At 46.6% G+C, this 13,215-nt stretch overlaps 1 protein-coding gene across 2 annotated transcripts in view; it reads right to left on the bottom strand.

The window, feature by feature from the left end:
• The window catches only part of ITIH2 (inter-alpha-trypsin inhibitor heavy chain 2), a 53,351-nt gene that overhangs the window by 2,190 nt on the left and 37,946 nt on the right, over positions 1-13,215 (bottom strand). The window contains exons 18-21 of one of the 2 annotated variants that reach the window (XM_084809075.1): positions 12,035-12,130; positions 8,402-8,515; positions 5,945-6,143; positions 2,046-2,218 (exon numbers count right to left, since the gene is read on the bottom strand). In XM_084809075.1, the coding sequence (XP_084665201.1) occupies positions 2,046-2,218; positions 5,945-6,143; positions 8,402-8,515; positions 12,035-12,130 (582 nt within the window). The remainder of the gene's footprint in view (positions 1-2,045; positions 2,219-5,944; positions 6,144-8,401; positions 8,516-12,034; positions 12,131-13,215) is intronic. The other variant, XM_084809077.1, reaches the window with a different exon arrangement.

Below are 13,215 nucleotides of genomic sequence, written 5' to 3'. Positions count from 1 at the left end.
GCCTGCTCTGGAGCTGGGACGGCCTGCTTCGGGCTCCAGAGCCAAAGCAAGATCCGGAGACCCGACGCAGGCCCCTCCGTGGGCACTGCCACCGAGCAAGCCCCCCTTGCCACTGCCAAGCAAGCCCCCCGCTGCTGCCGCTGCAGCACCCCCACCACCCCATCACCAAGCCACATGAGATGTCCCCATTCCTTAACTGGACCTGTCAAGAGTTTGTGCAGCCATCGGCCTCTGCAAGGGTGTCGCCATTTTTTAAAACATAGCAACTCCTCTTACCAGAAGAAGAGACATCATTTTCTTTCAAAATGGAGACTCCTTCCAAGACGGTGATGGCTGTGCATGCTCCCCAGGAGTCCAGCTAAGGAGTGGAGGGGCTCACGCGATGGCTGTCCAGCTCATGCTGAAGCATCCTGATCCGCCTTGGGATTTGGACCAAAGCAGTGCACAGCCCTAGTTTTCAGGCCATTCACCATCATGGTCACCTTCATAAGAACATCCGAAGAGCCCTGCTGGATCAGACCAAGGGTCCATCTAGCCCAGCATTCTGTTCACACAGTGGCCGACCAGCTGTCAAACTGGAAACCACAAGCAAGACATGAGTGCAACAGCACCCTCTCACCCATGATCCCCAGCAACTGGTGTACATAGGCATACTGCCTCTGGTACTGGAGGTAGCCATCAGGACTAGTCGCCACTGATAGACTTATACAGCACACCGGTGGCGGCAGACAGCGGCCTTTACCATTGTGAATGCTACCGACACGTTTACTTGTAGTGTCCCTTTTTTAAAACAGCAGGTGTACACAGATGTGAGCTGATGTTTTTAAACACAAAGAGTCCTCCCAGACAGCCACAACAATGGAAGTGCAACAGGGAGAGAAAGTGCTGGGGACACACCTGGAGTGCATGAATGAGTTGGAAGGTGGGAGTGCTATTACTTTGTATTGTTATGGCCTATCCCAGTTCCTTTTATCCACCCTTGCCCCTGATCCTACCTTGCGACCCAGAAAGGGACAACGTGTTACCAGAGCCTTAGTGGCCAACCAGCTGTCAACCAGGAACCCACAAGCAGGGCATGAGTGCAACAGCACCTTCCTGACCATGGTCCCCAGCGACTGGCATACTTGGACATATTGCCTCCTCTGAAGCAAATTGGTGGGAGATTCAGGATAGATTAAAGGAAGTACTTCTTCACACAGTGCATAGTTAAACTATGGAACTCGCTACCACAGGATGTGGTGATGGCCACCAATTTGGATGGCTTTAAAAGGGGATTGGACAAATTCCGGGAGGAGAAGGTTATCAATGCTACTAGTTTTGATGGCTATATGCTACCTCTGTAGCAGAGGCAGTGAGCCTATGTACACCAGTTACTGGGGAACATGGGTGGGAGGGTGCTGTTGCTTGTGGGTTCCTGGTCAACGCTGGTTGGCCACTGTGTGAGCAGAAAGAAAGCTGGACTAAATGGACCCTTGGTCTGATCCAGCAGGGCTGTTCTTACGTTTTTGACATGCTCTAATGCGTTCCCCAACCTGGCCATGCTGGCCAGAAACTGTGGGATTTGCAATCCAACACATCTGGAGGGTACCAGGTTGGAGAAGGCTGCTCGGGAAGGCTCATCAAACCTCATTCTCAGCTGTAACCAAATTTTATGGACATGGAATGCCATCACCCTGCATTTCTTGCTCCCTTTCCCTGGTCCCTCCATCCCTCCCTCCCTCTATTTCCCCACTCCTTGAGAAGAGAGATCTATCTTACCTGTGTACAATGTACACCTGTGATATGATTATAACAACAGCTACTACTGTTGTTCCTACAACCTCCGGAGAACCCACCCCACCATTTCAGAAAGCTTCATGGTAGAATTCCATCATTCTGAAGGGGAACTACCACCTTCAGCCAAAAACAGATTAATAAGTTCTCCTTTCTGCTCCTGCTTCTAAATTATTGTGATTTCCTCTTTCCCCAATAGCTCCGTGCAGTCACACTCTGCCATGAATAAATGGCAGCAAGAGAACTGCCTCCCGTCCCCTGGGGGACTTTACCAATGAGGCCGTGCACACTGGATGAGAAGGTGTTAGCGGGTGGAATGTAGATTCCCAAGAAGTCAACGTTGATGGGATGCTTCTTCCACACACGGTGAAGCAAAACCATGAAGGACAGGTCCCCATCAACAGTGATTGTGACGTTGCTGTCTTTCTTCACAGAGATAAGGAGTCTAGAAGAAGTAATTGAGAATCAGATGAGTGGCATTCCTGGATCTCAACTCAGAGAAGTCTTTGACTGGGGTCTTCAGGGCCTGTTGGGGATCAGTTTGAACCCAGCCATGGTCCCCAGAGCCTGACAGGGACTGTCTCAGAGCATCTCTACACCAGCCTAAAATCCAGCATGTAAAAGGGGCTTTCTGTTTCCGTTTTAAACTCAGGATCACAACAGACTCCCTTTACATGTTCTTCCTCCCCCCTTTTCCCCCTCCTTTCCCCCCTTATCGGAGTCTTCTATATGTTTCAATATACAGCCACTAGATGGCACTGTGGTCTAGCTCCTCTTATTGCGAGTGTTCCTATTTTCACAGAGGGAACTCAAGCGCTGCAATTTGATAGCTCATTATCTCCGCTCTTTAAAAAAATGGGATAAAGGTCATTTAGTGCAGGAGACGCCGTCAGCTAAAGGACCAACAGACTTTCGTGAGTAACCAATCTCAATAGCATGATAAAAGGTCCGTGTGAAGAAGCCCTCAGTTGGAACGTGACGACATCACCACTTTACATCTGTGCTTCCCACTAAAACAAAATAAGGTCTCAGCCATATGGTGTAATAATAGCTAAAGCAGCCTTTCCCATCCTGGTGTCCTCCAGATGCAATGAATTATAGCTCCCATACACTAGGTTAGCTGGGGGATTATGGGAGTTGCAGTCTGATGCATCTGGAAGGTACCTGATTGGGGAAGGCTGGGCTAAAGTAATGAAGTTAGACTGGGCAGTCCTGAGTCTGAATCCCTGCTCCGCCATGATGAAGCTGGCTGGGTGACCCTGGCCCTGTCATTGTCTTTCAGCACAACCTACCTCACAGTCTTTTTCTGAGGAAGAAATGAGGGGTGAGGGGAACCATGTACACTTCCTTGAGCTCCAAGGAGGAAGAGTGGAATAAAAATGTCACTAATAAATGTCAGCCCCAAATCCCGAGACAAGAGAAAGAACAAAGACATTTTCCTAATACCGGAACTGACCAAGGTTTTTGTCAACTGCGGATGGGGCAGAAGCCGGATATTGATTAGAGCAATAGGTTCTGCTGGCACAAGCAGGACCAGAATGTGGGATCTGAGGACAGGAGCCTCAGCCATCACAGCTGCTCTCAAATTACAGGGCAGAGGGGGCGTGGCCCCTTCACCTATTTTGAGAACCCCCTTAGTTACTGTTTTTAAAAGCCTACAGGGGATGACAATTTGGCGAGAACTGGGGGAACCAGGGGCTCAGGTTTCTAGCTTCCATTAAGGGATTCCTTACCTCCTTGCCTCTGTCCATAATTCATTTCAAACTCTGCATCATAGTGGCCTGGGAGGCTGCAGATCAGTCTTCCCCAACCTGGTACCCTCCAGATGTTTTAGAACAACACCTGCCAGCATTCCTTACCATTGGCCATGCTGGGTGGAGCTGATGGGAGCTGAAGTCCAAAATGTCTGGCAGGCACCAGGCTGAGGAAGGCTGTTGAACCTCCCAACTGTTCCAGTTCCTTTAAGATCACAAGCCCTGATTGGCTACCTGGGAGGCCTGTATAAACCTAGTAGAGGCCTGCACATCAAGCTGGGCTTCATGTTTGCAAGTGGGTCCTGTTGTAGGTCACGGCTCCAGGATGCTGCTTGAAACAGCCGAGGGAGCGTAGCTCCGTGGCACCTAGTTCGCATACAGAAAGTCCCCAGTTCAATCCCAGACATTTCCATTTGACAGGGATCAGGTAGGAGGCGATAGGGAAGACTAAGACCCTGGGGGGTGTTTCCACAACAACGGAAAGAGAAGCGAATGGAGTAGTACAGGATTTTTTTAAAGGAATCAGCTTTGTTGCACTTTGGTCCATGAGCAAGTGTTCTGCACCAGTAAGAATCGCTTCACCGAACATACTTCCCGGTGGGGATGGGGGTTGGAGTGAATGTCATCTGACTGGCAGGGGCTGCTCAACCAGTACGAAAGGCTTCCCCCTCCCCGCTTTCTCCTTGCCCCTGAAGCTCCAGATGCACCTGCATTTCAGGAGCAAGCCTCATTGAGCACAATGGGAGTTAATTCTGAGTAGACACACATAAACCTGTGCTGGGAAAGGCGGGGGGAACACAGAGATGAGAAACCAGCCCCCTTTCTAACCCGGTGCTGCACAGGATCTCTATAATGAAGCTGTGAAATAGTTACTTCCTAAGGCAATAAAGCAAACGACAGAATCAGAGCCTCGAGATCACACTTTAGAGCTTTTAGGGACTTTGTACTGTAAACTGTGCTATTTCAATGAGGGGGATCTCTGTAAATTCTGATGTGGGCATTCAGGGGACAAGCCTCATTGAGCACAATGAGAGTTACTTCTGAGTAGACACTAATGGGTTTGTGCAGGGGCAGGAAACACACAGGAAACCCCCTTGACTGGGGTCAGGGTGAAAGGCACACCCCTGGGCAGGGCTAGCATAGCCAAGGTCAATGCAGGGGTTGGGGCACCCAGCAACTATACTGGGGAGAACCTGATGAGGAAAAGAATCGGGCTTTAAGCAGTCTCAGAAAATCTGGTTTTTCCCTGATAAGCTCCCATCGTGGCTGCTGGGTGGCCATGACGTCATCTATCCCTAACAACCTCCAAATGCAACCAGCTTGGAGTAAATCGCTCATGGAGAAACCCCCCTGGACAGCCGCCGACAGGCAAGGGGAGACAGTACTGGGCTTGATGCACAAATAATCGGATCTGGCATGAAGCAGCTTCCTCTGTTCCTAGGTCTGTTAGTAAGTGAGCCCTTAAGCCTGCCCTTTCATGCAACAAGTTGGGACGCCAATCCATGCATGGATGTGCTCATAGGGCATGCTGGTGCATGTACCCACAAGTAGAGATGTATGGATTCCCCACCATCCGTTCCAGTGGGGAATCTGCAGGGGAGGGGAGGCGATCCGTTCCCCCTCCCCCCGGAATCCTAGCAGAGTGGCTCCGCTCCTCGAGGATTCCGCAGAGCCAAGGGCCGCTTACCTGAATCACCCAGAGCCCTTTGCCTCCGCGCCGATGGCCTTTTTTTTTAATGGCTATCGGCAGGATGTGCCCATAGACTTATATGCAAAACAGAGCCGTGAATCTTGCATATAAGCCTATGGCCACATAGACTTATATGCAAGATTCACGTCTCTATTTTGCGTATAAGTCTATGGGCACATCCTGCCAATCACCTTTTTTTTAAGGCAATCAGCGTGGAGGCAAAGGGCTCCCGGTGCAACAAGCAGCCATGCTGTCCCGCGTGGAATCCTCCAGGAGAGGAGGTAAGTGGGGCCGATCCTCCGTGGATTCCTGAGGCTGGATTCCAAAGAATCTGGCCTCATTGAAACTGCAGCGGATTTCTCTAACATCCCTACCCACAAGTATCCCTGCATTCATCTCTGCACACATGGGACCGCAAATGTTCAAAAAGCAGCACAGAAACACAGTGCAATTTGGAAGAGTTGAGCATCATTGGTGGGGACCCAGCCTAAATCAGCCTTCTCCAACCTGCTACCCTCCAGATTATTTGGACTATAACTTCCAGCTTCCCTGACCATTGGTTGTGCTGGCTGGGGCAGATGGGAGTTGAAGTCCAAAATGTCTGGAAGACACCCGGTTGGGGAAATCTGCCTAAAAGAACTCAAAGTGATTCAAAGGCATTTCCCCATCAAGAGTTCAATACGCCTAGACCAGGCCTGCTGTGTTGGTAGTCTAGTCTTCCTTTTACCTCTTCCGAATGAGGCTTCCAGTGTCAGACCAGGAGAGGGAAGTGCTGGAGACATCGTCCTTCAGGATGATGGTCTCAGTGCTGACTTCGACCTTTAAGCCTTTGTTTTGAAAGTAAAACCCAATCTTGCCAAAGTAGGTGCTCAGTTTATTCTTCAAGGACTTCTTGGCCCCAACGAGCTGCCCGTTCACAACAATCCCTACAAAAAAAGGAAAATAGTCAATGGCCTTGCAGTGTTCAACACTCTATCTCAGGTTGTTTTCACACATTATCAGCCATGTATGTTTATCTCTGGGCTGAAAAAGCATGTCCTCTGGAGGATTTGAACGGCAGTAAGGAATGTGCATGAACTGGTTATCCCATATGAGTGGCCGCTTCTGGATTCCAGGTTCACGCAAAGAAGACATCTGTGTACAGCTGAAACAAGTTATTTATATAAGGTGTGTGTGTGTGTGTGTGTGTGTGTGATTTCTCCCGTTAAATTTAACTGCAAAAACTGATTTCAGTTTGGAACCCCGGTTGTCTCATGCCATCAGCTCTTGAAAAGACCTTCAATCAGCCTAATATTCTCGGTGGGTGGGGGGTGTAACTTTTCTTTGTTTCAGTATTTAAAAACTGTAAATCACCTTGGGTGCCTTGGCAGAAAGGTGGTATAGAAATGTAATCAATCAATCAATCAATCAATCAATCAATTTCTCCTCTAATTCATGTTTTGCTTGTTTTTTTACATTCCCAATTAGGGATGCTGTTGGGTTTTAGGGGTGGGGGTGGGGAACAAGGTATGAAAGAATTAAATTTAGAAAGTTGATACTTAATTACTGCTTTAAAAACCGTCAACAGATTTAAGGTGTGTGGGTGTGTATTTCAAAACTATCCTTCTGAGTCTAAGCCACTGGGTAAGGTCATTAGAGGATTTGGAGTTCTATTTCTCCTTATCATCTGAGTCAAGAGTGGTCATGCAGGTACTAAATCAGTGTCTGGACTCTGTGATGGGCTGGATGGTTTCAAAGGACCATAGCTCAGTGGTGAAGCATCTACTTTCACACAGCAGGTCCCATGTTCGATCCGTGGCATCTCCTGAAATCCTGAGGGCCTTTGCTGGCAGTCAGTGTTGACAATACTGGGCTAGATGGACCAAGGGTCTGACTCAGGAGAAGGCAGCTTCCTATGGATTAGGGCCAATGAACTGTGGATGAATCCATACAAGATGGAGGCCCTGTGGATCTCATGTCTGGAAATAGGGTGTGCAGCCTGTTCTAGAGGGCACTGCACTCCACCTGAAACAGCAGGTGTGTGCTTTTGGGGGGTAGTCCTGGATCCAGCTTTGTCACTGGAGGCCCAAGCAGCCTTGGTAGCTTGGAATGCCTTTTGCCAACTTTGGCTTGTTTGCCAGCTATGACCATTCCTAGATAGGGATAGTCTGGCCATGGTGGTCCATATTCTGGGAACCTCCCAGTTGGACTGTAATGCATTGTGCATGGGGCTGCCCTTGAAGATGTCCTGAAGCTTCAACTAGTGCAGAATGCGGCTGCTACAATGTTAAGGGCTGCCGCCAGGAGGGATCATAATACATCGATTCTAAAAAAGCAGCATTGGTTGTATTTTCTTCCAGGCCCAATTCAAAGTACTCATGCTAAGCTTTAAAAACCTAAATGGCTTGAGGGCCAAATACCCGAAGGAACACCTTTCCCTGTACCTGCCTGCCCATGTCTTAAGATCTGCAGGGAGTCTCTACTCAATGTACCTTCTACTCATTCTGTGGCTCTAGGGGGAAAAAAGCCTTTTCTGTTTTGGCATCCCATTTGTGGAACAACCTGGCCAAGTACCATTCCAACACTTAGAGCTGTTCTATACAATGCTGCTAATCCACAGTATCTACTTTCAGTTTCGTTGCAGAATTGAGATCTGAGCACTACATGAAGTTCCCTTTCCTGCTTTTCCACTACATAACCTCTAGGTGGCACTGTGGTATAATAGAATAGTGCTAATACACAAGTTAAAAAAAGTGTTTTCTTTCCTTTTTACAAATAAATACCACATTTTCCCTGTTCTAAAAAAACCTCACTGAAAGTGCTCTTTAGATGCGGAAGTGAAACTGGAGGGCCACGATGTCGTCTAAAGAACCTGTAAACAATTGTGAGTAGGGAATGACGAGCACACCAGAAATGCCTCATGTAGAACAGCTCTTAGACTCTATCCTTATCCTATGAAGCACTGCCCTCCCTCTTGCCAAGCACCCCTACTTAGCTCCCAGGTTCTACCTTTTCATGCCTCAGGGTCTGAGGCAGCCCAGGAGACCCCAAAATGCAACATCTGGCCTCGGAGGCCAATGTATTGCAATCCAGGGAGACCTTTTGTCTTTTGCAAATTCAACCCTCTGATTCTCAGAAAACTTTTTTCTAAACTCCACCTTTTTATGACTCTTTCCAAACACACAAAATGGCACTTTTCTCTTACCAGACTCAGCATCTGAAACTAAATTCAGGATTGCACCAGGTTCAGAATCTATATTGAAACAGATGTTCTTCTGTTGCCTTGGCAGGTTGATGATAAAATGAGGATCATTGTCCACTGGAAGTTAAAACAACAACAACATGGTGCATATTGGATGAAAAAGGCCAAGGATATTTGCTAAATACATCTCTTTCATTGCATATATATACATATATAATGAGGCACATCCACTAAAGGGTTACAGACTGGGCATCTAAGTATATTGATTTGTAGAGATATAAAGACTAGACATCCTGGATTATTCCAAAAACAACAACCACTAGGTGGCAGGCCCTAACAGTGAAGTTTATGGAGCACCCATCCATGTATGCCATAAGCAAAAATAAAATAGGACTTTGCCCTGAGGAGCTCACAATCTAAATTTTGACCAGAAGAAGGAGAGAAAATAAACTGAGGTGGAGAGAACACAAATAATAGAGAAGAAGAAATGGGCATTCAAAACTCCACCCCTCCAATTTCCCCTTGTACCCCTTCTCCCTGTTACATTTCTGTAAACTCCCTTCCCTTTCCTAATAAGTCATTCAACCCTATCAAACCTGTTTCTCCTCCATAGATGACTCTGTTGTAGTTGTGGGAATGAAGAAAAGCCTTTGTAATTCTTCTTGAATCGTGAGTGATGGACAGCCCTTGCTGTGATTGTCTACCATCTGAAAGGAACTCCTCGCCCACTCAGCTAGCCACAGCAGTGGCAAAATTAGGATTGGGGGGGGGTGGTGGGGGGAGTGGGAGCATCACACTAGCAGACAGGTCCTAAACCTGCCCTCACGCACTTCGGAAAGAGGTGAAGAGAATTCACAGAAGGTTTATGAAAGAATCTTTAACTCACGCTCCGCAACACACTTCACGGATGCAACGAGGAGTTGTATGTTGAAATATAACAACAAAATCTCACCCCACAAAAAAAACCCAAGAAAAAACAAGAAATGGCAACCACGGGGGGGGGGGGAATGCATCTTGATCTTGGAATGTAGTGTTCCCATACCTTACAAACCATACCCAGTTTTGAGTCCGTTGATTCCACTGTGGTTTCTCATCAAACATTAATTTGGGCATAAGTGGTGCCAGACGACACTCCTTTGAACTGCCCCAGTCGACGTGGTGCCTCTGCAACTTCCAACCACCAGCAAATCCCAACATCAGCAACCATTATAGCAGCCTTCCCTAACTTGGTGCCCTCCAGATGTTTTGGACAGCCTTCCAGGTTGGGGAAGGGTGCATTACATTGTTCTCTGGATGTTAGGGCCAAAAAACATGCAGAAGATCAAATCCCAGAGCACCTCCCAACATCTCGTCTAGTTTGTTTGTTAAAATATTTATGTCCCACCTTTCAGACCCTCAGTGCAGTTAACAATTTCATTACAAACATGCTGCCATAAAACAACACACACAAAAGCAACAGTAGCGAATGACAAAAGAAAGAAAGAAAGAAAGAAAGAAAGAAAGAAAGAAAGAAAGAAAGAAAGAAAGAAAGAAAGATTCTCTTCTGCCTGGGAAGCACCAAGGTACTTCCCCATTCCGCATTCACATCCTTCCCTAAAGAGACAATACGGACACCATCTCATCCTCCTGCCTCCCATGTTGTAACTTTCCAAGACACAAATGCAGTCATTCCCACACTTGCATGTTTTCCCATACAAAGAAAAGTAAACACACACACGCACCCTAGGACCCCAAAGCATTCCCTTCCTCATTCCAACCCCAGCACCTGAAGGTTTCTTGGAATGAGGCAGAACCTGAAGTATGATGCCTTTTGGCCTTGCTGAAGAACCTAAGAAGGGCCATGCTGGATCAATAAAGGGTCCATCTAGTCCAGCATTCTGTTCACACAGTGGCCAACCAGCTGTCCATGGGCAACCCACAAGCAGGACACAAGTGCAACAGCACCCTCCTCCCCATGTTCCCCAGCAATTGTTGTACATAGACACAGTGCCTCCGATATTGGAGGTAGAATAGAGTCGTCAGGACTAGTAGCCACTGATAGCCTTCTCCTCCAGGAATTTGTCCAATCCCCCTTTAAAGCCATCCAAATTGGTGGCCATCACTACATCTTGTGGAAGTGAATTCCATATTTAACTACACGCTGCGTGAAGAAGGATTTCCTTTTATCTGCCCTGAATCTCCTGCTAATCAGCTTCATGGGATGACCACTTGGGTTCTTGTATTATGAAACAGAGTCTTCTATCTGAAGGGCTGTTCAGTCCAACTCTGGTTTAAAGTCAAAGAACCATAAGGAGGGAGAGCAGCAGGGGTCTTGAAGTTGCCCATCACCAGTCAGCACCTGGACAGCAGGGCACATGGGCCATTTGGTCAGTCTTCTCCACTATGGTGAGGTCTCCTGTATTTCTATTTAAATTATAGCTATCATTTCTAAAATTGCACACACACACACACACACACACACACTTGCATATTCAAATATTATGCAGACTGGTGTCCTATTCTGTCCTCTTTTTTGGTGATGCATAAATGGCCACCCTAATTGCCAGTAAGCCTTAGGAGAGGTGTTTCAACCTCTCAGAATGGGGGAAACCATGCAGAAGTCGTGAAACCACCAATCAGAGGTCAGAGTATAAAGGTGTAACTGGGAGGAGGACTTATCGTGCTCAGATTTTAAAACATTTTGAAAATTGGTGGCCTCCTTCTTAATACATATTCTAACATTCTTAGATCTATTGGACCACATCATCTTTTTAGGTCATCCTATTCCCATAAAATCTGACCCCTTTCCCCCCAAATCACCTCCCTCCTTGGCATAGGTTGTTTACCCCAAAGAGAGCCTTAGTCCTTCTTTTCTGTGATCTATTACTCTTTTTATACCTGGCTTAGGTCTGGACACAGGGAGATCTAAAACTACAACATCTTCCAACCCTACTATTTTATGAGGGGGTTGGACTCGATGGCCTTGTAGGCCCCTTCCAACCCTACTACTATACTACTATTCTATGATCTGCAATTCTGGACAAGGAGAATCCAAAACTGCACCATCTGCGAGTCTTCATCTTTTTTATAAATTTTGACTAGTCACTTCAATAAATATAAGGCCTCACACAATTCAAAGAGCAATAAAACATCTCTTATCAATATATGTATTGCTTCTCATAAGCTTGTAATACGGTGAGTCTGTGCCTCTGTGTTTACCTGCTTGCGCCCTTAAACCCTATAGCATTACCCACTTGTAAGTGCTATCCCTTATGCCTCCTTCAGCATGCCATGCTAATATGCTCTCACAGCCCTTAAACTCCCCTGCACCCCAAAAACTGTGCCCCCCATATATGCACGCACACGCGCGCGCACACACACACACACACACACACACTCTATATATAGAGTGAAAAATCCAAAGGGAAAACAAATCCTTACAAGGGGAAAGGAGCGTAGCACTCTGGGGAACTGAGGTTCAACACCCTGGTGCTAATGCGTGAGCTGCTTATAACAGGGAAAAAGCAACTCTCTGCGTGTTGCAGTTTCAAAAGAAAGGGAGGTGAACTCCCCACCCCCACCCCAGATCTTGAACAGGCCTGCCTCCAAAGGAGGTAAATGACAATAAAACAGAAAAGCCAGTACAATATATTCTACCTGAATGTATGCGGTTAGTGCCAGCTGGGCTCTTTGTGGGCTTGCCCAAAGATGTGGTGGAATTATCAGCCTTAGGTTGCCCTAAAATTAAAGGTCCTGTGATGGAAGAAGATGGATGAAATCTAGTTATCCCATTGACCAGCAGTGATCTCTTGTGGAAAAGAAAACACTGTTAAAATGAAAGTTACGTGCATTTCAGTTACTCATGGTCAGAAATTTGTTTGTGGCAATGGGGTAATTACAGGCGATACATCCATATAACAATGACTTCAAATCAGCCTCATCACGATGGCATCTTAATTCAGCATTAGGCCTTGACTTGTCTTTAGATAACTTTCCTATCACATCTCAAAGGCCTCAAAAGTACCAACAGGCTGTGAAACACTGGCAAACGTTGGTGGGGTGTATGTCAATATCATTATTTCTTTATTGAATAACAAAAATTATCTTAGGAGATGTCAAATATGATGTTTGTTTCTGCCATGCATTCCATAGTAGCATTTGTTTTGTTTTGTTGTAAAAACCAAACACATAAAATTAACTCTTAAAGTGTTGCATTTTCATTAAAATGGCTTTGACCTCATTGGAACAAAACACGTCATATCACTTTAAGGTGCCTTTCCTCTTTCTTTTCTTCTCTTTTTAAAAAATCCTGAACATTATCAAGACCATACAGAAAATCTGTGTTAAAACCTGAGTGTCAAATAAACAGAGAGAACTAATCTGGAGCATTATTTGCTCCCGTTTGGCTTTCCCTTCTTATCATGTATATGTATTGACCATGAATTATGACAGTGGTGGGCAGAAGGTAGCTCTCCAGACATTTTGGACTAACTCCCAGCTTTCCTGACCTTTGGCCATGCTGGCAGGGGCTTATAGGAGTTGAAGTTCAAAACATCTGGCGATCTAGCTTCTGCCCATCCCCTGAAATATGATATATGAATTTAGGCCAATTACAGAGCAATCCTGTAGTCCCTTGGAGAGAGTCCCAGGAACCATAGGGTAGTACGGAGTTCCCCCTCTGAGCCTGTAGACACTGCAATGACCTTGGGAGCGGAAATCTAAATGGGGATTTTGCACCCCTAGATCATCCCACTCCTTGCAGCTGCCACAGAAAGCATCTCAGGAGCTTCCTCACCCAAGGTTGGAGCTCAAACCTCAGGTGACGATGCAAATGAGGG

The sequence above is a fragment of the Heloderma suspectum genome, chromosome 7 (genome assembly GCF_057233095.1).
Source record: "Heloderma suspectum isolate Gila_16-S chromosome 7, 16-S_ref, whole genome shotgun sequence".
In the NCBI taxonomy this organism is placed as follows: Eukaryota; Metazoa; Chordata; class Lepidosauria; order Squamata; family Helodermatidae; genus Heloderma; species Heloderma suspectum.
Note: the sequence above shows the minus strand (reverse complement) of the source record. Positions and strands in the feature narration are given on the sequence as shown.